We start from the raw sequence: 26,653 nt of genomic DNA on the forward strand, positions 1-26,653 counted from the left end.
CGTGCAAGTGTGTCCCGTCTGGCGGAAACAGCTCTCCGCCGAGGAGGAAGGAAAAAAAAAGAAGGACGTTTCTCTCGTCTTTCAGAGGTTGGCACGGCGATTCGAGCCGTATTTCGAAATAAACACGGGAGGGCAGCGCCCGCAGGAGAGAATGTCAGTTGTTTTTTTTCTTATTTTTACCGTGGCGACTGTACACAGAGTTCCCCTTATTTCTTTCCGACTACGGTTTGATGACTGGAGCGCAACAACAACAGAAAATGTTTACCTCAGCGACTTAGCCGAGAAGCGCCTGTTTGATGTTTTGTGTGTGTTTGCCTGTTATCCGGCACACTCGGCCGAGCGAGGCGAGAGGAGAAATCTGCGCCCGGGGCTCTTGAGGAGAGGCGGAGAAGGCTCCGGGCTGGGGCCGCTTGTTTCACGCTCCCACCACTCTCCGTGTACAGACGGCGGCCCTGCTGTGCACACGTGTCCTGGGAGCGCTCCGTGCCTCCTCTAGTTACTGTTTTAATAACTATAATAATTCCTTACACTTCTATAGCGCCCTTCTGAAATCTCCACTCCAAGCTCTTCACAGGTCAGGGGGATCCCCTCCACCCCCACCAGTGTGTCCCCCCACCTGGGTGAAGCTCCAGTCTGCTCACACACAGCAGCTCTCAGTGGGAGGAGAGCAGAGTGATGAAGCCAGTTCAGAGAGGGGGGTTATTAGGAGGCCATGATGGGTAAAGACCAGGGGGAAATTTGGCCAGGACACCGGGGTGACACCCCTACTCTTTTCGAGAGACGCCCTGGGATTTTTAATGACCACAGAGAGTCAGGACCTCGGTTTTACGTCTCATCCGAAGGACGGCGCCTTTTTACAGTAGAGTGTCCCCGTCACTATACTGGGGCATTAGGACCCACACAGACTGCAGGGTGAGTGTACCCTACTGGTCCCACTAGCATGCTGACGCAGCTACCCACCTGAACTACTACCACTAACACCTCTCCCAGCAGCAGCCTCAGCTCTCCCAGGAGTCTCCCCTCCAGATACTGACCAGGCTCACACTGCGGAGCTCCAGTGGGGCTGCCAGCGCTGAGCTGAGAGTTACAGAGCTCGTCCTGTACTGGTCTGCCTCAAGGCCACGGCTGTAAACCCGCGTCTTCTTGCTGCAAATGTGCGGCTCCTGGTGCGAGTCAGGCCCGTGTTCTTCCTCGGAGGTGAACGGCGCCGGAGAGCCCGAACTGCAGTTCTGCCTGCTCGCCGCCAGGAGGAGCCCATACTCTCACTCACACACCCACAAGCCCAGAGCTCTCCCCCGTCTGATCTGCAGAACACGCCTGCTTTAACCCGCGGCAGTCAACCACGTCAACAACAACAACAACAACAACAAAAAAAAAATTGCTTAGATTCACGCTTCATCTAGCTGCCCCTCGTGTGACCCCCGGTCGCAGAAACCTCCACTGCGCTCCACGCGTGGAGAAGGGGCGTGCGGTGGGCGCCGGGCTCCCCCTGGCGGCGAGCAGGCGGAACTGCAGCTCGGGCTCTCCAGCGCCGTTCACCGCCGGTGACTCGACGAAGTGACCGGCTGTATCGATATGGGGTCTTTCTGTTCAGAATTTAATAAACCAAACCCCCCCTCCAGCCCCCGCAAACACACACACACACCACTCCCGCTATGGTATTTTTTCATGAAAATAAATCTTGTTACACCAAGGTATGCAGTGCTTACAAGCCACACAATTCTACCATTCAAGCTCTCCAAGGTTTAATATGTCTTGAAGGGTGATCGTGAGGATCATTGGTCGTTCTGTTCGGCCAGAGCACGCTGAGACCGGACCGGTTTGGGGTAAGCAGGCAGCCCGGGGAGACGAGAGAGAGACCAGAATCGGCGCCTGATCGCCGCCGGACAGGCCGGGTTCAAGGAACTGAGTCTCTTTAATAATAATAATAATTATAATAATAATTGCTTACACTTATATAGCGCTTTTCTGGACACTCCACTCAAAGCACTTTACAGGTAATGGGGACTCCCCTCCACCACCACCAATGTGCAGCATCCACCTGGATGATGCGACGGCAGCCATAGTGCGCCAGAACGCTCACCACACATCAGCTCTCAGTGGGGAGGAGAGCAGAGTAATGTAGCCAATTCATAGAAGGGGATTATTAGGAGGCCATGATTGGTAAGGGCCAATTGGAAATTTGGCCAGGACACCGGGGTTACACCCCTACTCTTTTCGAGAAGCGCCCTGGGATTTTTAATGACCACAGAGAGTCAGGACCTCGGTTTTACGTCTCATCCGAAGGACGGCGCCTGTTTACAGTATAGTGTCCCCATCACTATACTGGGGCATTAGGACCCACATGGACCACAGGGTGAGCGCCCCCTGCTGGCCCCACTAACACCTCTTCCAGCAGCAACCTTAGTTTTTCCCAGGAGGTCTCCCATCCAGGTACTGACCAGGCTCACACCTGCTGAGCTTCAGTGGGTTGCCAGTTGTGAGTTGCAGGGTGATATGGCTGCCAGATCTTTAGTCCCGAACGGAGTGGATAATGTTGGGGGCCTATAAGAGAACGCCCCGCCCCCCCACAGCCGGGGCCCATTAACTCCTGTGAAAACAAGAAAGAAGAAGGGGAGAGAGGCAGGCTGTGCGGACTGGGCTCGGCTCGGCTCCTGTCGTGGTGCGGGCGCTGGGGTGTGGAGGCGAGGCCAGGGGGGCCTCCGGCGATATCGGTGGTGTCAGCGCTTTTCTAACCCCCCTCCCCCGCGGGCCGGTGGTGGAGTCCCTAATGCGCCGCGGTGCGAGTTCCTGCTGGCCGGGCTGTCCGGGAGAGAGTTTGCGGTCACCGGCGCTCGGGCCCGCGGCCGAACTCCGAGACGTCCTTCCCGGCAGAGCGCCCCCCCCCCCGGAGCTCCGGGGCCCGCTCCTTCCCACGGACGACTGTCGTGAGGGAAGACGAGGGCTTTTCTTTTGAAGTTTTAAGCCATGTTTCCTTTTAATACGCAGAAAAATGACCGGCCGGTTCTGGACAGCGCAGCGCTGACACAAAATCACCGCGCTCAGCGGAGGAGGAAGAGGAAGAGGAGGAGGAGGAGGAGGCGGCGGCGGCGGTCGCAGGCCCAGCCTGGAGCCGTGCAGGGCCTGACGCAGACTCCTCGCCGGGCTGGCGGCAGAAAGCGTTGTGTGTGTGTGTGTGAGTGTGGTGAGGGTAAACTCCATTATCTCTGATCAGTGCTCTCTATCTCTCTCTCTCTCTCCGAGATGCGCTATCGCGGGCCAAAAAGCAAATGGAACATTAATACAGACGCAGACTCTCGGGGCCCTGAGCCAGCAGAAAGAAAACGCTCAAGCGTGAGTTTTTTTTTAATATACGTATTTACCCAGCTTTGCAGAGGACATAATTCAAGTTGCTGATTGTAAACGCGGGGTTGTCAGGATGTGGGGGAAAAAAAAAAACAACATCACAAGACTCGAAGATAATCAGAGGAAACGGAGCTCGTCAGTTTGCTCTTTCAGGCTCCGAGTCCGACCGGAAGAGCGAGATCGCGAGGACGAACCAAGGCTGAAAACAGCTCCCAGAATCCCCAGAGCAACGCTCGCCGCGTGGAGTCAGGCGGTATTGGGGACCAGCCTGCTGGCCTTCGGCCGAGGTGGGGGAGGCTGGATGGAGCGAGCTCTGCTCCCCTAGATGGAGAACGTTCCTCGAGTAGCACCCAAGGGTCACGGACTTGCCGTCAGATGATAGAGGCTGCGAAACGAGATGGCTATCAGTCGGGGCTTGCATATGTGGGTACAGCCAGGGGTGTCAACCCTCTCGTAGAGACGCTGCCATGTTTCAGGCGGAATGGATGATGTCCATCATGGATGGACACTGTCACAGGTGTCGGAAGGGACGAGCCGTGGAATGGCAGGAGAGCGAAAAGAGCCTATGCGTAGCGGCGAGACGGGGGTTAGCCCTGGCTCAGCTGTTCAGGAATGCCGTATAGAAACCTGTGCCCTCAGGTAGCGGATGTGGGACGACCTGGTACTAGGCGGGTCTCAGGACATCCGAACGTCAATGATGAGCGAAGGAGCAGAGCAGAAGCAGGAAGTAAATAGGCTACACAACAAGACACGCCAGAAAGACATGAATAATCACAGGGAACTAGGAACAGGAGTGAAGTAGAGCGCCCTCTAGGAGTACAGGGCGTGACAAATACGCTACAAGGAGGAACACAAGGTCTCCTTCCCCCTCCGTCTCTGTCTTTTCAGAGTTTGAGCACAGAGCAGGCAAAGCACGCCGTGACCCAAGCTTCGGTCTCGGCTCATACACCATAACCCACGGGAGAAAAGATCCGTTCGCCGAGAACCGCAGCAGAAAACGGATCCCGATCTCCGTGCACAAAACCGACGTCTCATCCCCTCCAGGCTGTGAGCAGTGCAGCAGCAGACCCAGACAGACGGTGTCCAGCACATCGCCAGCCCCCATCCACTGAAGAAGCGTAGGGGCTCTAGAGAAATCCCACTGAGGAGTGCGAGAGGCTTCTCAAAGAGTTCTCCATCCCTGAACTGTTTTCATTACTCTGCTCTCCTCCCCACTGATAGCTGATGTGTGGGGAGCGTTCTGGCACACTATGGCTGCCGTCACATCATCCAGGTGGGGCTGCACACTGGTGGTGCTGTGACTCTGGACCCTGATACAGCTCACTGTGAGCTCAGCCTGTCTGAGGATGGGAAGAGAGTGAGACTGGGAGAGGAGGGACCGTCAAGGTCAACGTGTAACTGGGCCTGTGGAAGACTCGCACGCTGACTCTCATGGGGAAAGTGAGGGTGCTGAAGGCAGACACCCTGCTGGCTTTAGCTGACCTGGTCGTGGTGGATCCCCATTGCCTGTAAAGCACTTTGAGTGGAGTGTCCAGAAAAGCGCTATATAAGTGTAAGCAAGTATTATTATTATTATTTTTATTTATTTATTTATTTATTTATTATTGAGAGACAGACTCACTGTTGCTCAGGCTGTGACAGGAGATCACACACTGTATTATTATTATTATTATTATTATTATTATTATTATTATTATTAAGTGCTGTGCCTCTTCCGGACACATGGCCAAGAACTGTGAAGTGACCGCTGAGTGTTCAGAGAGGGATAGTGACCGACGTGTAGCTGCTCTGTGTCCAGGCCCGACTGCGTCGCTCTCGGGGCACAAGCCTGCAGACGCGCACACCGCCAGCGGGAGGGGGCTTCAGCCGGAGACCGTGTCCCTGTCGCGATCGCAAGCCCCTCCTCGTCAGCCTCATTCCCCGCACCTGTTCCTGGTTCAGTTCCCCCTTAAAAGCCGGACGCTCACTTCACTCGAGGCTCTGCGTCGGTTTCCACATCGCGCGAGCCCGGGACCTGGATTCGTCTGGCTCCGTTATGCTTTTAGCTTCCTGCTCCTGTTCCTGTTCTTCCCTGCCGGGCCGACCCGGCAGCTGTTTTTAATCCCTGTTTTTTGGATGGATCACCCGGCCATGGCAGATTCAGAAGTAGAACTACAGGAGAAAGTGTTCAAATGGCAGAGGAGTCTGGAAAAGGGTGGACTGAAAACGAATGCAGAACAATCTGAAATAATGGTAATGGAGAGAAGAGGAGATACTATGACCAATGTTGAGGAGACAAATGGAGGAAAACTGAAACAAGCTGATGGCTTTAAATACCTTGGATCGAAACTGGTAAAGGGAGGAGAAACACTGGAGGCAGTAAAACAAAGAGTGAAAGCTGGATGGAACAAGTGGAGAGAAATAACTGGAATAATCTGTGACAGGAAAATTCCTAGAAAGTTAAAGTGCAAAATGTACAAGACTGTGATTAGACCTGTCCTACTATATGGAGCTAAAGCTTGGCAGTTGGAAAGAGGGAAGAGAACTTGATGAGAAGAACTGAAATGAGGATGTTGAGATGGATTCTGCAGATTTCAATGAAGGATAAGATCAGAAATGAAGAAATCCGTAGACGATGGAGGGTGGTGGATGTGGTTGAGAAGATGCGAGAGGCGAGGTTACGGTGGCAGCTCACCCCAGGACTGTCTGGGACTAAGGCTGTGGAAAAGAAGAAGAAGAAGAAGAAGAAGAAGTGGTGGGCTATTAAGATCACATAAACTGAATTCTGATTTCAATGCTGATATGACTTAAATCTATATTCACACTAAACCTGACACTGATGTGGCTGTCTCTGCACTCTGTAATTACAGCGCTGACATTAAAACCCTGGCTGACTCAAAATGTCCTTCATCTAATCTGCGACAACACTGTGGTCATGCTTCTCAGCTCAGCATGCTTCTGCCATCAGCTTCGTAAAGCTGGTGCAGTGATCTTATCTGCGGATGGCTCTGTACTTGATTTTCAAACTCAATTAAAGAACTTGGGCATGATATGTGATCCAGGCCTGACGAGCTCAGCCTACTTCCTCGTGGTCTTGCGGTTGTGTTGAGAGTTACTCATTATCACTCTCGCAACGATGACGTGTCTCTTTCGCGATCAGATCTGATAAGCCGCTCGCTCTGATGAAGAGCAGACTGATGATCTGATTATCTGAGCAGCACTGCAGTGTGGTCTGAGCACACAGCTCTGTGGGACTCAAAGTGTTCCTGAAAGATCCAACATCTGCAGCTCATCTGTCTGCAATCACTCAAACAGTCCAGGTCAGGGCTGTCCAGTCCTGGTCCTGGAGGGGTCAGTCGGTGTGTCTGCAGCAGGGTTGTCCAGTCCTGGTCCTGGAGGGGTCAGTCGGCGTGTCTGCAGCAGGGCTGTCCAGTCCTGGTCCTGGAGGGGTCAGTGTGTCTGCAGCAGGGCTGTCCAATCCTGGTCCTGGAGGGGTCAGTGTGTCTGCAGCAGGGCTGTCCAATCCTGGTCCTGGAGGGGTCAGTCAGTGTGTCTGCAGCAGGGTTGTCCAGTCCTGGTCCTGGAGGGGTCAGTCAGTGTGTCTGCAGCAGGGCTGTCCAGTCCTGGTCCTGGAGGGGTCAGTGTGTGTCTGCAGCAGGGCTGTCCAGTCCTGGTCCTGGAGGGGTCAGTGTCTCTGCAGCAGGGCTGTCCAGTCCTGGTCCTGGAGGGGTCAGTGTGTGTCTGCAGCAGGGCTGTCCAATCCTGGTCCTGGAGGGGTCAGTCGGCGTGTCTGCAGCAGGGCTGTCCAGTCCTGGTCCTGGAGGGGTCAGTCAGCGTGTCTGCAGCAGGGCTGTCCAGTTCTGGTCCTGGAGGGGTCAGTGTCTCTGCAGCAGGGCTGTCCAGTCCTGGTCCTGGAGGGGTCAGTGTCTCTGCAGCAGGGCTGTCCAGTCCTGGTCCTGGAGGGGTCAGTGTCTCTGCAGCAGGGCTGTCCAGTCCTGGTCCTGGAGGGGTCAGTGTCTCTGCAGCAGGGCTGTCCAGTCCTGGTCCTGGAGGGGACTTTTGCTTGGTTTTGGTTTCTCCGCTGGACTTCTTCTAGGATTGTCCGCCTCGGCCACACCAGCACGGCATGGACACGCCCCCCTGTTTTCATCCCCGTATTCCTGCATGACTTTTCTTCCCAGTGTTTCCTCTCGATTCTGGATTGTGTCGTCTGCAGAGGGTCCGGAAAGAACTGTTCGCTACAGTCCCGGGATACACTTGGTAGAGGCTGCCGCAGAGACGCAAGACAGATGTCCAGTACGCCGTATTAGACGGAGCCAAGCAGACCCGAGTTCTTCCACACGTTCGGTATAAAGAGTCCCGCGGCCCCGTACGTGCTGAAGACCTGTGCTGGAGTAACGGAGAGCCACAGGCTTCGTCGTGGAGTCTGCCAGGGGCGGGACTAGGCTGAATCAAATCAAATCCAAGTTTATTGATCAAATGCACAACAATACAGCGTGCACCAGTAGCTGCTGGCAATGAAATGTCTGTTCTGCGAGCTCACAAAATCACAAGAATCACAGAGATCACAAAAATCACAAAATTGGGGTTATGAAAATAAGGTTACATAAGAATAGATGTAATAGAAATGGAATAAAACTCAATATGAGTAATGCTGCTGAGTGTCCATGGTGTATGCAATATATACAAATAGTGCAGTTTTGCTGAATACAGTGAAAACTGTGTGTCCATGTAGTCATTACAGGTAAATTTGCTAAAGGAGCTGCAGGCTGGCTGTTTAGCAGTCTAGCTATTTAGCTAACACTTCCTACACGCATTGAGTGCAACACGGCCCCCAGCAGCAGAGGTGAGACACCCTCACCTGCAGCGGCTCTCAACCAGACCCACTGGGTGAAATCCCTCCTATTGAGGTATCCGGATGCTGAGATCGGCCTGCTGTTAGGGAGAGACGTTTTGAGGGCGCCCCAAGCCCGGACGCAGCTCGGTGGCCCTGCCGGTGCTCCGTACGCCCGACAGCTGGACATGGGACGGGTCGTTATCGGAGGTGTTGGCCTGGGAGGCGCTCACAGGCCGGCGGAGGTGAGCGGTGTGAAGGCGCACGTCTTGGAGCCACTTCAGCCCGCGCGGGAATCGCATGAAGGCGAGAGAGGAGTTTGGAGAAGCCGCTCTGGGAAAGCAACGGACGAGAGCCGCGGAGGAACAGCTTTTCAGCCAGCCAGAGAAGACTTGCTCCTTCGGCGGAAGACATCGCGGGTCTCAGAATGACGGAAGATGAGATCTTCAAGGACTCCACAAACAGCTGGGTAGCACCACTCATATTTCGAGCACCACTCACACGTCTGCCCAACAGCAGAGGGTGCGCCCCGGTTTGCCCTCAGGTCTCTCGAGAGAGAGACGGCGGAGATGAGGGCGCACTTCACAGAAGCCACGCAGAAGACGATCGATAACTGTCTCCCCTGCAGGTGTCACGATCGTAGTCCCTCCTACGATCTCCGGTGAAAGAGCTCCGGCTCTTTCACGTTGCACTTGATCTCCTGCACCTGCCTCCAATCCAGCCCCTCCTTAAAAACACTCACTCTATTCCGGGCTCTGCATTGGAAGACGCACGCCCCCAGGCCCGCCTACCACCAAGTCGCCCCACGCCCGCGGCTCGAGGGCACAGGCCTCCTATCAGCATCCTGGCCCGACCCAGCTGAGTCCGGGGCTCGGAGCGCCTGGTCCCGTCAATCCCCAGTTCTATTCCCTCTCCCCGCACCGGATCCCGTTCCGGTTTTGAACCGTGTCTTGTTTCCGTCTCGGCTGGATATCCCGGTTTTTGGACTCTTGGACTTCGCCCCGGATTTCCCCCCCCTGGACTCCCTTCGGACTTGTTCGCCTGGACCGCGCTCCCCTGTTCGTCTACCAGCCCAGTCCCTCGCCGGCTCCTCCCCGGGTCTGTTCACTCCCTTCCGGATTGTGCCACCTGCGTCGGGTCCTGATCTACGGTGCGTGACAGCAGGAAGAGTACAGGTCGGTACTGACCCGTTTTTGGCGTGACAAAAGCCCGGGCAAACCCGGGTGGTGTTTGACTCCAGTGCACACAGTTCAAGGGCGTCTCCCTCAGTGCTGTACGGCTCTCGGGACCTGATCTCAATGATATAGCCTCCCTGGTGTTCTCCTGAGATCCAGGAAAGATCCAGTAGCCCTCACTGCGGACGTACGGCAACAGTCCCCTTGCTTCCTGGTGCATGAGGGCCGCAGAGATGCCTTGCGTTTCCTGTGGCACCGTGACCCTGACCTTGGCCTGGAGCTTGTCGACTGGAGGATGAGCGTGCCTGTCACAGTTGTCACCGGGGACTTGTGGAAGAGGTGGTCGGACCCTAAGCAGTGCCGAGAGGATAAATGTCCAGAAATCCAAAGGGCAAAAGATGGAATACGAGGTCGGGTAGGCAGGCTAGGTCGGGTATCCAGTAGTCAGGCCAGTACGGTATCCAAATCCAAAAGCCACTGAGAGAGAAACGAGGGTGGAGCCGGAGACGAAGCAGGGTCGGGTATCCAGTAGTCAGGTCGGTAAGGAATCCAAATCCGAGAGCCGCGAGAAAGAGACGTGCGCGGGTCCTTGGTGCGCAGGTGTCCAGGGGGAGTGAGTCCGGGGCGAACAATCCAGGAAGAAGTCCAAACGGGGAATCCAAACCACAAGCATAGGTCCACGGCCAGGCGATCCATCCAGGAGATTAAAAACGGGAACCGGGTCGGGACCGGCGGGGGGAACAGGAACAGAAAGTTAAAAACATAACGGAGCCAGACGCATCAGGACCTGGGCTCACATGAAGCCCCGATTATCGTCTGCGTCTGGCTTTTAAGGGGGAACTGAAGAGAGGCTGGAATAAGGAACAGGTGCGGGGAAGGAAGGGCTGGAGCGCCCTTAAGAGGAGGGGTGGCGATCGTGACACTCCAAAGCCCAACGCGCAGAAGGATGGGTCTTCTCCGATGCCCCGGGCTCGTCTGAAAGTCCCGGGTCAAGAAGGACGCTGTGAGGCAGGCTCCACCCTTGCTACGCCAGACTGGCTCCGCGACCAGGTGCAGCCCGCGCCCTGCTGGTCTGCCTGTCGAGGCGGAGACCCGGACTTGAAGGCAAACGCAGTCAGGTTCTAGACCGGCAGCAAGGGTGGTGCTAGGCTATATCCGCAGCCGGTCGCGATGTCAGTAACGGAGTCGAGCGCATTGGGCAGCCCGGGAGTCACGTGCCCACACCGCAGAATCCAGCCCGTCACTGGCCTACAGGACCCCCCCCCCCCATCAGTACGGCCCACCTGAGCAGCTGCCAGACCCGTCCGGAGGTGCTGTAACAACCCCGTCTGCTCCGATATCTGGGAGCGCAGCAGGATCGGAGAGATTCCACCGTTTCTCCGGCTGGAAGTCCCTGGCTGGAGCCGTCGCCCGTCTGTCTCGGATGGCCCGCGGTTCCACTCGCGTGTCTGCGTGTCTGCAGGAAGAGCTTCTCAAACGATGCTGTACAGACGGCTGAGGCCATCGTCCTCGGGAATGAGCAACATGATGTGTTCTCTGATGAATTGAAATGCATCACTACAAAGCAGAGTCTTCGCTTACACAGCCCTTTAATTCATTAATGGCTTACACTTCTATAGCGCTCTTCTGGACTCTCCACTCCGAGCTCTTCACAGGTCAGGGGGATCCCCTCCACCCCCACCAGTGTGCCCCCCCACCTGGGTGAAGCTCCAGTCTGCTCACACACAGCAGCTCTCAGTGGGGAGGAGAGCAGAGTGATGGAGCCAGTTCAGAGAGGGGGGTTATTAGGAGGCCATGATGGGTAAAGACCAGGGGGAAATTTGGCCAGGACACCGGGGTGACACCCCTACTCTTTTCGAGAGACGCCCTGGGATTTTTAATGACCACAGAGAGTCAGGACCTCGGTTTTACGTCTCATCCGAAGGACAGCGCCTTTTTACAGTAGAGTGTCCCCCGTCACTATACTGGGGCATTAGGACCCACACAGACCGCAGGGTGAGCGCCCCCTACTGGCCCCACTAACACCTCTTCCAGCAGCAGCCTCAGCTTTCCCAGGAGTCTCCCCTCCAGGTACTGACCAGGCTCACACTGCTGAGCTCCAGTAGGGCTGCCAGTGCTGAGTTGAGAGTTACGGAGCTCATCCTGTTTGTTAAACCACACCCACCACCCCACACAGCAGTGAATTTCTCATGTCAGCAAGTTCCTTGGCGATGTTCTTGTTTGTATCGTAATTTAGATACTGTTATGTTGGCCGCTAGCGTCTGCTAATGTAATGTAAACCGTTCGCATTCGCTTATTCATCCAGTATGTAGTTGAGCATTGTGTTAGCAAAGTTTATGCGCAGCTTAGTCCTACTAGAATCATCTTTGTCATTCGTGCCTGACATTGCACAGTCTGTTAGACTGTTATCTAGTGCTGTAACTATGCTCAGCTCCCTGAGATTCGTGTTTGATTCTACAAGCCTCTTTTCTTCGCCATTGTACAGTTTCGCTCAACGAGACATCAGCCTGTTTCCTGAGAGTTATTTGGATGACAGTTTTGTTTAGCTGATGGGATAACTGGATAAGAGTACGTTTGGTGAGGCCAGGACAACACCCCAGTCGGGACAGAAGGCTCTTCTTTACACAGAGGGGGGTGGGGGGGTGGAACAAGCTGCCCAGCCCTGTTGCTGAAGCCGATACCCTGGCTTCTCTCAGGACACAGCTGGGTGAGACGGTCAGGGGCAGTACCAGCCCTTTCCAGGAGAGCTGAGACTGGGGGTCGGCCTTGCCAGGGGAGGGCGACAGCCTGTCTCCACAACCCCAGCCTCGCAGTGCAGGGTCCTACGTCTCTCTATTCCTTTGGGGGGGTCCTAATATTTTGGCCAGTGGGTGCATGTATCTTTAAGCAGACTTGTTTCCCCCGTGGGGGAAAGCTCCACGCAGTTTCATCAGGCGCACGATCGCAGCGGTGACCCGTCGTGACAAACGAGACCCTGAAGAAATGAAGTCCTCCGATCTTGCGCCTGACGGGGGATTAAATTAGTTTCAACCCCGGACTGTGTAAACATGCCGACGCCTGCTGATGACGTCCACTGTCTGGGACTCTTCGTAAGTGCGGACTTCACACGGTCCGGGCAAGACGAGCGCTGTTTCAGAAATAAAGGAGGGCAAAAATATCATCATTTTTTTTTCTTTTAACAGGGAGCTCCGTGCCGATCACCCCGTGAGTGTGAAGTAAAGTAATGACGTCACCGTCGTCGTCGTCGTCGTCGTCACAATTCGTCATCGTCACAATTAATCATCATCACGTCATCGTCATCGTCACAATTCCAGTCCGAGAGCTGTTCGCCTTTTCGCCTCCGCAGCCCGTCACTGTGACGAGAGTCGCTCGTTATCCAGGGGTCGCCGGCTGAGAGCAGAGAGTCTCTTCAAGGTGATTACGACAGCCTCACGGCCGCAGACCGCTGACGGGGACGCGCGGTGTCGCATCAGCCTGGGAGCTGCAGGGGCGCCGGCCCGGACGGGGAGACACCCGAGTGAGAGGAGCTCCGTCACCGTGGCAGGGGGTCCCGCAACAGCCCCGGCACGCACAACATCCTACACCCGACACACAATAGCCTACACACAACATCCTACACCCTATACACAACACACCATTCACAACACACTATTCAAAACACCCGACACACAACACCCTACACATTATACACAACACACAACACCTGACACACAGCATCCTACACACTATACACAACACACCATTCACAACACACAACACACTATTCAAAACACCCGACACACAACACCCTACACATTATACACAACACACAACACCTGACACACAGCATCCTACACACTATACACAATGTCCCTACACACTGTACACAATACTCTACACACGACACACAACACATCTGCACACTACACACTACATCCTACACTCTACACACACCATACACACAACATATCGCATACCTGCACACTACATCCCTGCACACACCGCACCTGCACACTACACACTTGCTGTCATTATAAAAACACACTCCACACTCACACACTGTACATCCACACTCGCACTCGTACACACGCGCCCCTCTCCCATGTCCCGCTGCCTCCAGGGGGCCGAGCTGATGCCGGACCGGGGCGGACGGATCACGAATATTCGCTGTGGCCCGAAGAAAATGCGGCGCCTTGTCGGGTGACGGTTTGCTGGGGATGGGAATGTGCGTCTGTTCGGAGAAGAATCCGGTTTTATTCGCCGCGCCCGCTTGTACAGACTGAGGGCTCGGGGGGGGGGGACATACAGACACACAGACAGGGCCGCGGTTTTTATTGGGGTGGCTTTTAATTGAGCTGGGCGCTGCCCGGTCCGCGGTGGGTCCGGGCTCGGTTCTGGCCCTGCTGGTTTCCGAGCCGCCTTCCAGATTCCAGACTCCTGATTCCAGAGAGAGAGAGAGCGAGCGAGCGTGCCCTCTCCCCCCTCTCTCTCACTCGCGTCGCTCACAACCGAGCGTCTGCTGTCCCTGTTTACCGGAATGGTACGGGCCAAATCGTATTAAACCCCCCCCTCCTCCTCCTCTCACCCCCCCTCCCCGCCGTGCGCTCGACTTCTCCTTTCGTCTTTCAGCTGGTCTGTTTCTGCGGCAGTGCAGCGGCGGGAGAGAGAGAGAGAGAGAGGAGGAGGAGGACGCCAGCCAGTCACCCAGCCAGCCAGCCAGCGAGCGGAGAGAGAGAGAGAGAGATCCAGGAGAGACGGCAGAGAGACACAGCCCGCTTGACATTAACGGGAACAGCAGGACCGCCGCCGGGACAGCTCCGCCGTACGTGTCCGACATCCCCGCGCCTCGCATCGGTCTGTCCTCCTTCTTCTTCCCCGTCCTTCCCCTGGCTGCTGGACAGCGCCGTGTCAGGGCAGCACCCGGAGGAGGCGAGCCGCGTTTCGGAACCCGACCGACACCCCTCGAGCGCGGCGCAAGGTGGGAGCGGAGCGCTCGCGGCAGGCGCCCCCGTGGGGCCGAGGGGGTCTGCGTGGCGTGTGTGCGTGTGTGTTGGGGGGGGTGATATACCTGTTTATCGGCCGCAATCTGCTCTCATTCCCCGGTATGTCTGAGCAGCACCGCTGTTTTCTTCTTTCTCTCTCTCCTTCCTGGCGATCTCCAGCTCCGCAGTTTCTAGGCGGGCGCTACCTGCTCTTCTCGTGCGTCCGCTTGGATCGCTTTTGGGGAGGTGACGGACGGTTATTGTGATTTGGGGGGTGAGGGGGGAGGAAAGGGTACCCCCAAAACGCCAAGGAGGGCACGGTCCCCACCTCCGATGGCACGTCGCATCTCGCAGGCGTGTCGCGGAGAGAGTCCCGCAGGTGGCGGCGCGGTGTGTCTCTCTCTCTCTCTTTCTCTCTCTCTCTCTCTCTGTGTGTGTGTCTGTCTGTCTTCCTCCGTCCCACCCGAGCGCGGCGGCGGCGGCTCCCACGGCCACGGCTCGGTCCTCGCGGCGGGGGTGACGGGCTAGGTTGTCCGCTGGCGCGTGCGTTCGGGGGACAGGAGGCGCCCTCGCGCGAGGACGAGATGGGGGGGGGGGAGGGTGGGATACAGCGCGAGGTGTCATCTGGAGATGGAGACAGATGAGCGAGCCTTCGCCTTGCTGGTTTATATATCTATCTGTCTTTTTGGGGGGGCTCCCGTCCAGCTGAAGCGACACAGCGCCCCCTCGGCCCCTGGGGCTCCCCCGCTCTCGGACCCGGGGTCAGTGCGTCGCTACGCGGGGCGGGGGTGATCTACCGACAGCCTGAGAACCCGGAGCGCCGGTTTCTGTTTGTGCTGTGCGTGTGTGTGTGTGCGTGTCTCAGTGTCACGGGGGCCGGCGGGGCGACCCCAGCGGCCGGGGGTGGAGCTGTTCGCTGTCCCCGTGTCTGCGCCCGTGTGCGTGTCCGGTGTGTGCGTGTTTGTGTGTGCGTGTCCGGGGCGTGTGCGGGGCGCCGGGGCTCCAGACCGTCACAGCAATGGCACCGAGGTCTCGATGAGGACCAGGACGCGCCTGGAGGGGAGTGGGCCGTGGGGTGTGGTGGTGGTGGGGGGGGGGCGCCTTTGCCTTCAGCTCCTCCGTTGCGGGTGGGGGGGGCGGCGGAGGCGGAGGGTACAATCTGGCGCAAACTCCAGGAGAGCGACACTGTGGAGAGAGGAGGTGCCCCCGCCTTGATCAGGAGGATGATGATGGTGTTGTTGTTGTTGTTGTTGTTGTTGATGTTTCGCTCGTCCTCTTGACCCCGCGCTCGCTGTTCCCCGACCCCCGCAGGTCCGTGGAGGAGGAGGAGGGGGTGTGTCACCGCGCGGGGAGGCCGCTGTGGGAGCGAAGACGCGCGGAGGAAGAGTGAGAGACGCGGAGCGCCGAGCCATGGCCGCCCTGCGCTGGGCCGCGCTGGCGTACTGCAGCTCCCTGGCCGTCCTGCTGGCCAGCGGCAACTTCGTGCTGGACGGTAGGAGGCCGGGGCCCCGTCCGTCCTGACAGGCAGCTGTTGCCTCGGGTCTGTGGAGAGCGGGGGGGGGCGTGGGATCGGGTCCCGGGAGCCTGTGATATCGAGAATCCTGTGAAAGGACAAAAAAAAAAACTCGGCCGTCGGGCTCGTTTTTGGAAGTGATTCGGAGCGACGTGAACCGACGCTCCCGCGCAAAAGTAATAATTATCGTTATGCGACTTTTGCCCCCTTTTTTTAAGACTTAACGAGATGGTTTCGCACACACACACACACACATATATGTTTATATGCTGTTTTAGGTGTATGGGTATTCACGTAGAGGTTTCTAGGGTTTTGTGTATTTCTTTGTGAAAAGGGAAATACAGTCGTTAAAAATCGCGGCAGGGTGCGGCGTGCGACCGCGGCGCGGTTGAATCTGTGTGTGTGTGTTGGTGTGTGTGTGTGCGTGCTCCGCGTCTTATGACAGCGTCCACACGCGGGGGATGTATCGTGGGGACCGAATGCGAAGCGTAGCCCGCCGTCCTGAGCTTTGTTCTCCACCCTACGGGGGGGGAATCTACTGTATACAGTATATATCCAAGATGTCGATGTCTGCAGGCCCAGCGCTTTGTCCGCAGGGAGTTGTGAGTTCTGACTCAGCACTTCCGTGACGGTGTCTCCTGTCGTGGGTCTCGGGAGCTCGGCAGGGCTGTGACTGGGCTGGGCAGGCCCGGGAAACATTTTGGGAAAATCAGGTCGCTGCTGTTGGCAGTAGGGGGTGATCTTCCCTTTGGACCAGGAACTAATGCCCCAGTGTGGTGACAGAGGAAACTGTGACTAACCCCTGTGTCCTGGCTACTGGTCAGTACAGATCCCAGGACACTGTCAGTAAGAGTAGGAGTGTCCAGTCCGCTGGTCAGTACAGATCCCAGGACACTGTCAGTAAGAGTAGGGGTGTCCTGACTGCTGGTCAGTACAGATCCCAGGACACTGTCAGTAAGAGTAGAGGTGTCCAGTCCGCTGGTCAGTACAGATCCCAGGACACTGTCAGTAAGAGTAGAGGTGTCCAGTCCGCTGGTCAGTACAGATCCCAGGACACTGTCAGTAAGAGTAGGAGTGTCCAGTCCGCTGGTCAGTACAGATCCCAGGACACTGTCAGTAAGAGTAGGGCTGTCCTGACTGCTGGTCAGTACAGATCCCAGGACACTGTCAGTAAGAGTAGGGGTGTCCTGACTGCTGGTCAGTACAGATCCCAGGACACTGTCAGTAAGAGTAGAGGTGTCCAGTCCGCTGGTCAGTACAGATCCCAGGACACTGTCAGTAAGAGTAGAGGTGTCCAGTCCGCTGGTCAGTACAGATCCCAGGACACTGTCAGTAAGAGTAGGGCTGTCCTGACTGCTGGTCAGTACAGATCCCAGGACACTGTCAGTAAGAGTAGAGGTGTCCAGTCCGCTGGTCAGTACAGATCCCAGGACACTGTCAGTAAGAGTAGGGGTGTCGGTCCTGGTGGCTAAACTGCACTGTGGGATGGACAGTCTGGAGTTTCTCTCTCCTCCACCTGATCTGCAGTGCAGTGGGGCTGTTGTGTGTCACTCAGAAGGAGCTGAGTTCTGCTGTGTGAAGCACATTGGGGTGAAAACCACTTTATAAAAGCCATTAAGTATGAAATATTCTTATAATCAGCTTTCTTGCATGTGTCCATCTCCGACCTGCGGTCAAGCTGATAAAGTCACATGGTACCACAGAGTTTTTGCCTCCTCCCCTTTGTGGTCAGTGTTGTGCCCTTTTTGTGAGCTCTGGAGGTCTGCTGGAGACGTCCATGCTGTCAGTGTTAATAATCCTGGGCTGTAATGAGGTTTGTAGGTCTGCCAAAGGAGTTTTGAAGTAGTTTTATGGTAGCATACAAGGGTGAAATCACAGTAAATTATGAAAATCAATACGTGTTTTAATTGCAATCATGGTAAAAGCATATTGCAGTAAAGCCCAGTGAGATCATGGTAAAAACACAGTCCAGTGCAGTAAAGCCCAGTGAGATCAGGGTAAAAACACAGTCCAGTGCAGTAAAGCCCAGTGAGATCAGGGTAAAAAAACAGTCCAGTGCAGTAAAGCCCAGGGAGATCAGGGTAAAAACACAGTCCAGTGCAGTAAAGCCCAGGGAGATCAGGGTAAAAACACAGTCCAGTGCAGTAAAGCCCAGTGAGATCAGGGTAAAAACACAGTCCAGTGCAGTAAAGCCCAGTGAGATCAGGGTAAAAACACAGTCCAGTGCAGTAAAGCCCAGGGAGATCAGGGTAAAAACAGAGTACACTGCAGTAAAGCCCGGGGAGATCAGGGGAAGAGCAGTGAGGACCTGGGACAGAGTGTGGTTTAACTCTGGTCACAGCTGTGGAAAAGCAGCGAAGTTCCCTGTGATCCTCACGAGATGCAGCTGTGCGAGTCTGCGGGTTTGTGGGTACCCCTGGGGGGGGTGTTGAGCCCCCTCCCGTCACTCCGAGCCCCGCTGGGCTGAGCGCCCGGACCGGCCGGCCGCCCTGATCACTTCCCGAGAGTCCGCAAACCGGGCCGGACACCTGGTTCCGAGTCGGCAGGATGGGTCACGTCGTGTCGGGGGGCAGGGAGGAGGGGGTGACCTCGGGGAGCCAGGCTTAGTTTCGCCACCGTTTCCCACTCCGTTCTGAAAGTCGCCCTCCTGACTCCATCACCGTTACTGCCTAGTTTCCCTGACCAGCCCGTACCGCTGTACGCCCCTTCATCGATAACGCTTCTATAGCGCTCTTCTGGACTCTCCACTCCAAGCTCTTCACAGGTCATGGGGATCCCCTCCACCCCCACCAGTGTGTCCCCCCACCTGGGTGAAGCTCCAGTCTGCTCACACACAGCAGCTCTCAGTGGGGAGGAGAGCAGAGTGATGGAGCCAGTTCAGAGAGGGGGGTTATTAGGGGGCCATGATGGGTAAAGACCAGGGGGAAATTTGGCCAGGACACCGGGGTGACACCCCTACTCTTTTCGAGAGACACCCTGGGATTTTTAATGACCACAGAGAGTCAGGACCTCGGTTTTACGTCTCATCTGAAGAATGGCGCCTTTTTTACAGTAGAGTGTCCCCGTCACTATACTGGGGCATCAGGACCCACACAGACCACAGGGTGAGCGCCCCCTACTGGCCCCACTAACACCTCTTCCAGCAGCAGCCTCAGCTCTCCCAGGAGTCTCCCCTCCAGGTACTGACCAGGCTCACACTGCTGAGCTCCAGTGGGGCTGCCAGCGCTGAGCTGCAGGGGGACACAGTAGTTTCTGGATCGTTTGCCCACCTTCTGTAAAGCAGTCGGAATGTAGCAAGCGCTCCCCCCACTCTCTCTCTCTCTCTCTCTCTCTCTCTCTCTCTCGGTTCGGGAGGCGTCCCAGGAGACCTGCCTCTGTGGGTGCTCTGCTCCAGACCCCCGCCACTCTTCGAGTAAAGCCCTGCCCTCCAGCTCTCAGCCTGAACCCCCTCCCATTCGTTTCCGCTGGCGGCTCTGTTGGCCAGCAGGCGGAAGCCCATCAGACCCAGCGAATGAGCTGACTCGAGACGCCGAGACGCCCTTTTCTAACCTCTTCGTCCAGCGCAGCGCCAGGGGGCAGCCCGACCGACTCGGCACATCTTACACCCTACAGACAGATAGCCAGGAGTCAGTCATGAACAGCTCAGGGGCCCCTTTGTCTCCCTGACAGTCGTGTAATCGCTTACGGCACCTAATGACAATGTTCAGCGTATCCCAGCAAGCAGTGGGCGCAAGGCGGGGTACGCCCTGGACGGGACGCCAGTCCACCGCAGGGCACACATGCACGGCGCACACACACACACACACTCGGACCACGTATCTTAGGACAGGAGGAGGAAACTCATGCACGCAAAGGGAGAACATGCAAACTCCACACAGACAGCACCCCAGGAATCGCTCCCAGGGTGACCTGGATAATGTGAAGGTTATTGTCCGTAGGCGGGTTCCACTCCGAGGTTTACAGGGAGGGTTAAATGCTCACCGAGTCGAGAGCCCAAGCAGTCGTACTAATTGGAACGGCTCATTGGTTAACGAAATCAATGAGACATCAGCTGCTTTGTTCTTTTAAGAATATAAAATCCTGTGAACGCAACAGGGATCAAGGATACTCCCAAAGGTGCATGACACCTTCCCCAAGGCACTGTTGTCCCAAGGTAACAGGAAACTTGAGGGTCTCGTTAACCAATCTGAGAGTCTCGTTAAGCAATCTGAGAATCTCGTTAACTAATCTGAGAGTCCCATTAATACAATGAATGGACTGAGTGAGGGACTGGGCAAGAGCCTCAGTGGAGTGATGGGGAGGAGCAGGGGCTTGATACTCTGGCTTTTTTGGGGAACACAAGCTGGACAAAATTCTCCCATTGAGGACAGACAGCACTTCTTTACACGGAGGGTGGCAGGGGTGTGGAACAAGCTAACCCAGCCACGCTGCTGAAGCCGATACCCTGCCTTCTCTCAAGACAGAGCTGGATGAGCCCCCTCCCCCCCTCCCCCAGTCAGCACAGGAGAACGTCTTTACACAGAGGGTGGTGGGAGTGTGGAACAAGCTGCCCAGGCCTCTTGTGGAAGACACACTAGCTTCTTCTGAAAAAACAGCCGGGTGAGATACTCCGATCAGAACAGGAGGTGCGCTGCTTTACGCAAAGGTTGGTGGGAGCGTGGAACAAGTTGCCCAAACACTCCCCCCCACAACCCCCCTCACTCCCCCCGGCTCCACTGGACTCCGGATGGAATCTGCCAGTTCAATCGGGGTGGACGCACGGGTAAAAAAGTTCTTACAAAAAAGGCCCGAGCTCCCACTGGTCCGGCTCTTGGCGGAGTTTAAATTGCCTTTTTGTTCTGGGCCGTTGAAATGCGTCCGGCTGAGGCTGCTGGAAGGACTGGGAGTCTGAAGAGCGGGCTTTGATGTGTCGCTGCCCTCCGTGCCAAGACTCTGGGGCATTCAGGAAGCTGACTTCCTGCTTTTCTCCTCGGGAGGGGGTATGGCATGGGGGGGTGTGTGGGGTCCCCTGCAGCTGGGAGCCGAGCTGGCTGAGGAAGACGAGGAGGGAGGGGTCTGTACACGCGGGGATGAAGATCATGCACCAGCTGCAGCCCCCGCCGGACCCCTGCTCTTACTGCTCTTGTATTTATCGCTGGTCACTTTTACCCAGAGAGAGCTGGATTTGTGTTCCTGATATAGCTGGGTGTTTCACTGGTACAGTTCGGGCAGAGTACCGTGGGCAAGGGTAGACCCCACAGCCCTGCAGTCACCAGTCCAGAACTCTACCCACTGAGGTCTGTGTCCCGGCTGAGGGACAGGATCTGCTGTATTTAACACTGTCTGTGTCCTGGCTGAGGGACAGGATCTGCTGTATTTAACACTGAGGTCTGTGTCCCGGCTGAGGGACAGGATCTGCTGTATTTAACACTGAGGTCTGTGTCCTGGCTGAGGGACAGGATCTGCTGTATTTAACACTGTCTGTGTCCTGGCTGAGGGACAGGATCTGCTGTATTTAACACTGAGGTCTGTGTCCTGGTTGAGGGACAGGATCTGCTGTATTTAACACTGAGGTCTGTGTCCTGGCTGAGGGACAGGATCTGCTGTATTTACCACTGAGGTCTGTGTCCCGGCTGAGGGACAGGATCTGCTGTATTTAACACTGAGGTCTGTGTCCCGGCTGAGGGACAGGATCTGTTGTATTTAACACTGAGGTCTGTGTGCTAGCTGAGGGACAGGATCTGCTGTATTTAACACTGAGGTCTGTGTCCCGGCTGAGGGACAGGATCTGCTGTATTTAACACTGAGGTCTGTGTCCTGGCTGAGGGACAGGATCTGCTGTATTTAACACTGAGGTCTGTGTCCTGGCTGAGGGACAGGATCTGCTGTATTTAACACTGAGGTCTGTGTCCTGGCTGAGGGACAGGATCTGCTGTATTTAACACTGTCTGTGTCCTGGCTGAGGGACAGGATCTGCTGTATTTAGCACTGTCTGTGTCCCGGCTGAGGGACAGGATCTGCTGTATTTAACACTGAGGTCTGTGTCCTGGCTGAGGGACAGGATCTGCTGTATTTAACACTGTCTGTGTCCTGGCTGAGGGACAGGATCTGCTGTATTTAACACTGTCTGTGTCCTGGTTGAGGGACAGGATCTGCTGTATTTAGCACTGAGGTCTGTGTCCCGGCTGAGGGACAGGATCTGCTGTATTTAACACTGAGGTCTGTGTCCCGGCTGAGGGACAGGATCTGCTGTATTTAACACTGAGGTCTATGTCCTGGCTGAGGGACAGGATCTGCTGTATTTAACACTGTCTGTGTCCTGGCTGAGGGACAGGATCTGCTGTATTTAACACTGTCTGTGTCCTGGCTGAGGGACAGGATCTGCTGTATTTAACACTGAGGTCTGTGTCCTAGCTGAGCGACAGAATCTGCTGTATTTAACACTGAGGTCTGTGTCCTGGTTGAGGGACAGGATCTGCTGTATTTAGCACTGAGGTCTGTGTCCTAGCTGAGGGACAGGATCTGCTGTATTTAGCACTGAGGTCTGTGTCCTAGCTGAGGGACAGAATCTGCTGTATTTAACACTGAGGTCTGTGTCCTGGTTGAGGGACAGGATCTGCTGTATTTAGCACTGAGGTCTGTGTCCTAGCTGAGGGACAGGATCTGCTGTATTTAACACTGAGGTCTGTGTCCTGGTTGAGGGACCGGATCTGCTGTATTTAACACTGAGGTCTGTGTCCCGGCTGAGGGACAGGATCTGCTGTATTTAACACTGAGGTCTGTGTCCTAGCTGAGGGACAGGTCTGTGTCCTGGTTGAGGGACCGGATCTGCTGTATTTAACACTGAGGTCTGTGTCCTGGCTGAGGGACAGGATGTGCTGTATTTAACACCGAGGTCAGAGCCCTAGTTGAGGGGGATAGCATCTGTTTTTAATGTACAGTATGCACTAATTAACTTATGCCCCCAGAACACGACCAATATTTCTATAACCAGCCCTAATTCTTCAGACCTCATTCACGATGTTCTCGAAGTGCTGGGGAGCCTCTGTCTCTTCCTGCTCATAATAATTTCATTCATTGAGCCCTGCAACTGTCGAGTCTCTTGAAGCAGGGTCTTTGGCTTGTTTTATTTCTGGGAAGCCAAGCTCCTCGGATCTCTGGTGTAAGACAGTAGCTCTTGCTCGGTTTTCTCTTCAAGTAATTGCTTCTCAGCTGGTGATGGGTATACGCTCTTGGGAAGGGTGTTGTGTCAGACGCTGGGATCGCAGGGGTCTCCTGCTGCTTTCCTGAGCTGTCTCCTGGTTTGTGCAATGCCCGATTGCGGCAGGTGGAATTAATTAACAGCAGCCCTGATAAAACCTCTAACGAGCCTGGAAGGTGTTTCATTGGTAAATGTAGTTTTACTGCAGGGCATCTTTTCAGAAATCAGCTGTAGAGAAGAAAACAAAACAACATCCTTCATGTGACCAATTAAGAAACCGATTAAGCTTAATTGTTTAATTGATTGCTTTGGGTCGCCCCCCCCCCCCTCCAATTAACAACACCAAACAAGATCCCAGGCCCAACTGGAGCCGAGTGGGAGACTCCTAGACTGAACCCAGTGGATCCATTTCCTAGGACCTCAAGACAATAACGGGAGGAATTCGGAAATGGGAGTGTCTCCTGTTCTCCTGGAATTTGGGAGATGGACTTGGGCCAGTTTTCCCAGAAGCCACTTAACCTACCAGCATGTATAGACTGCAGGAGGAAGCCTGAGCACCTGGATAAAACCCATGTGAATGTGGGGAGAACATGCAGACTCCACACAGACAGCCCATCCCGGAATTGAACCCGGCACCCCAGCCGTGCTAACCGCTGTGCCACTGTGCTGCCCAATCAAGGGCTCAATTAAACGTAATGAATGAGGCTCCCAGCTGGAGGGAACCCCCAGAGGCCAGGGCCCCGCAGGGCTGGGGACTGATGAGACAGAGCTTCCCTGGCAGGGATTCTCGCGCCTGTGCTTGCTGACGCGCTTGGTGCAATTCTTACTCCTGGCCGTCCGGGAGAACTTCCCGGATCTGCTCGCGCTGGAATGCAGGCCGGAGGTCCGGGATCCTGCGTGTGCGCGCGCGGCCGTCTGCCCCGGTGGAGGAGCGGCCCTCGTGTTCTTCGGTTTCGCTGCTCCTCCTGCATGTTTACCGTCGAGACAGACCTTCTGATTCTGGACGCCTCTCAAAGCCAAACCCAGACTGGACCGTTGATCTCTGGACTGTGGGGGTACAGTGTGACCCAGACTGGACCGTTGATCTCTGGACTGTGGGGGTACAGTGTGACCCAGACCGGACCTGTGATCTCTGGAATGTAGGGGTACAGTGTGACCCAGACCGGACCTGTGATCTCTGGAATGTAGGGGTACAGTGTGACCCAGACCGGACCTGTGATCTCTGGACTGTAGGGGTACAGTGTGACCCAGACCGGACCTGTGATCTCTGGACTGTAGGGTTACAGTGTGACCCAGACCAGACCTGTGATCTCTGGACTGTAGGGTTACAGTGTGACCCAGACCGGACCTGTGATCTCTGGAATGTAGGGGTACAGTGTGACCCAGACCGGACTGGCGATCTCTGGACTGTGGGGGTACAGTGTGACCCAGACTGGACCTGTGATCTCTGGACTGTGGGGGTACAGTGTGACCCAGACCGGACCGGCGATGTCTGGACTGTAGGGGTACAGTGTGACCCAGACCGGACCTGTGATCTCTGGACTGTGGGGGTACAGTGTGACCCAGACCGGACTGGCGATCTCTGGACTGTGGGGGTACAGTGTGACCCAGACCGGACCGGCGATGTCTGGACTGTAGGGGTACAGTGTGACCCAGACTGGACCGTTGATCTCTGGACTGTGGGGGTACAGTGTGACCCAGACCGGACCGGCGATGTCTGGACTGTAGGGGTACAGTGTGACCCAGACCGGACCGGTGATCTCTGGATAATGAAAGTCTTATTTAGAGTTTCTGCTTTGTGGTCGCGGTTCTCTAAAGATGATAACGGGATTACTGATGAGTCAGGGGCTCATTAAAACTGCATGGAGCTAGAAAATCAATACTTTTACTGCAAGCTAGAAGCTTCAAAACACAGACGGATACCTCAGATTAATATTTGGAATGAACCGCTTTCAAACGCAGAAGTTATGTTAGTCTAGTATGTATGTAGTATGTTTGTGATTGAATTATCCGGTCTATATCGCATGTTGATGCATGAGTTGATATGTGTTTATTGATGTGTGAGTGAATGTGTTCAGTATGGATCTGATATTGCAGTAAATCGTATGAGAGATGAGGAGCATTAGAAAGCTCAGACCAGGCCATCTGTACAGAACCATCTGTACATCAGTCTCTCCAGTTGAGTGACCATCTGTCTCTGTTTGTGTCGCTGTGTACTTTGAGCTGTCCGGCATGCGCTGTCTTCCCTTCTCCTCCTGGACAGACCACCTGCCCGCGGCCCCCACTACAGTACACTACAGGTTAATACAGACACACTGACTGGACACTCCAGTACATTAACACTGCACTGAGAGAGAGGGGGGTTAATACAGACACACTGACTGGACACTCCAGTACATTAACACTGCACTGAGAGAGAGGGTTAATACAGACACACTGACTGGACACTCCAGTACATTAACACTGCACTGAGAGAGAGAGGGGTTCATACAGACACACTGACTGGACACTCCAGTACATTAACACTGCACTGAGAGAGAGGGGTTAATACAGACACACTGACTGGACACTCCAGTACATTAACACTGCACTGAGAGAGAGGGGTTAATACAGACACACTGACTGGACACTCCAGTACATTAACACTGCACTGAGAGAGAGGGGTTAATACAGGACACTACACTGACTGGACACTCCAGTACATTAACACTGCACTGAGAGAGAGGGGTTAATACAGACACACTGACTGGACACTCCAGTACATTAACACTGCACTGAGAGAGAGGGGTTAATACAGACACACTGACTGGACACTCCAGTACATTCACACTGCACTGAGAGAGAGGGGTTAATACAGACACACTGACTGGACACTCCAGTACATTAACACTGCACTGAGAGAGGGGGGACATCTTGCTGTCCAGCTGGGAGATTTTTAATGGCCCACTGGGTGACAAGAATTCCTTTCATTGTGCTTCCCTGGCACCGATGCCCGTTAGTCCGCTGGGAAGAGAAGCATCCCTGTGGCTGTGGAGAGTCTCCCCCTCTTCCTTGTGCTCTGTGCTGCCAGCTCGCTGTCTGTGCTGCAAGCAGGCCAGGTCCCAGCGGAGACCTGCAGGAGCTGGGAGGGGGGCGACAGAGGGGGGGAGAGAGAGAGGCGGGGGGGCAGGAGGGGGGGTGCTGACAGGCTGCAGATTCTGCTCTTCAGTCCCACAGCTGGAGCTGAGCTCACGTGACTGAAGGCTTGCGTCTTCCTCTCCTTCCTCCCTCTCCTCTTCCTCCTGCTGTCTTTGTCCTCCCTCTCTCTCCCCCCCCCCCCCCACCAATCTCCGCGCTGTTACCAGGAGACCGGGCAGCGGGAGGAGCAGGAGTCCCAGTCCTCATCTCTCTCGTCTCCCTGCTTTCCCTGTGGGTCTATAGTAACGCTCCGCTGCCTGGACACATTCACACACACACGCAACACAGACACACACACGCAGCACAGACAGAGATACACACACACACATGCATTCATACACACACAGATTCCTCCACCTCCCTGCAAAATGAAATCCCAGATCCATCCACATTTTTCTTAAACATCCGAATATATTCCTGCCACAGAAGACGAGATCCCATCGGAACACCGAGACCTCCAGCTGCGCCGTTGACACACACGCAACACAG

At 55.4% G+C, this 26,653-nt stretch overlaps 2 protein-coding genes across 2 annotated transcripts in view; both read left to right on the forward strand.

Annotated features, from left to right (window-relative positions):
* Positions 1-11,924: 11,924 nt before the first annotated feature.
* LOC148659741 (uncharacterized) lies at positions 11,925-14,092 on the forward strand. Its single transcript, XM_088638125.1, has 4 exons — positions 11,925-12,422; positions 12,516-12,537; positions 12,680-12,850; positions 13,962-14,092. Exons 1-4 carry the CDS (start codon positions 12,381-12,383, stop codon positions 14,090-14,092), a joined length of 366 nt encoding a protein of 121 aa, XP_088494251.1. The 5' UTR covers positions 11,925-12,380.
* Positions 14,093-14,156: 64 nt separating this feature from the next.
* The window catches only part of cadm3 (cell adhesion molecule 3), a 48,732-nt gene continuing 36,235 nt past the window's right edge, over positions 14,157-26,653 (forward strand). The window contains exons 1-2 of the mRNA XM_088637492.1: positions 14,157-14,290; positions 15,606-15,786. Of these exons, the coding sequence (XP_088493618.1) occupies positions 15,705-15,786 (82 nt within the window). The 5' untranslated portion in view covers positions 14,157-14,290; positions 15,606-15,704. The remainder of the gene's footprint in view (positions 14,291-15,605; positions 15,787-26,653) is intronic.

This window comes from Lepisosteus platostomus, chromosome 6 (assembly GCF_059453375.1).
Source record: "Lepisosteus platostomus isolate fLepPlt1 chromosome 6, fLepPlt1.hap1, whole genome shotgun sequence".
NCBI lineage: Eukaryota > Metazoa > Chordata > Actinopteri > Semionotiformes > Lepisosteidae > Lepisosteus > Lepisosteus platostomus.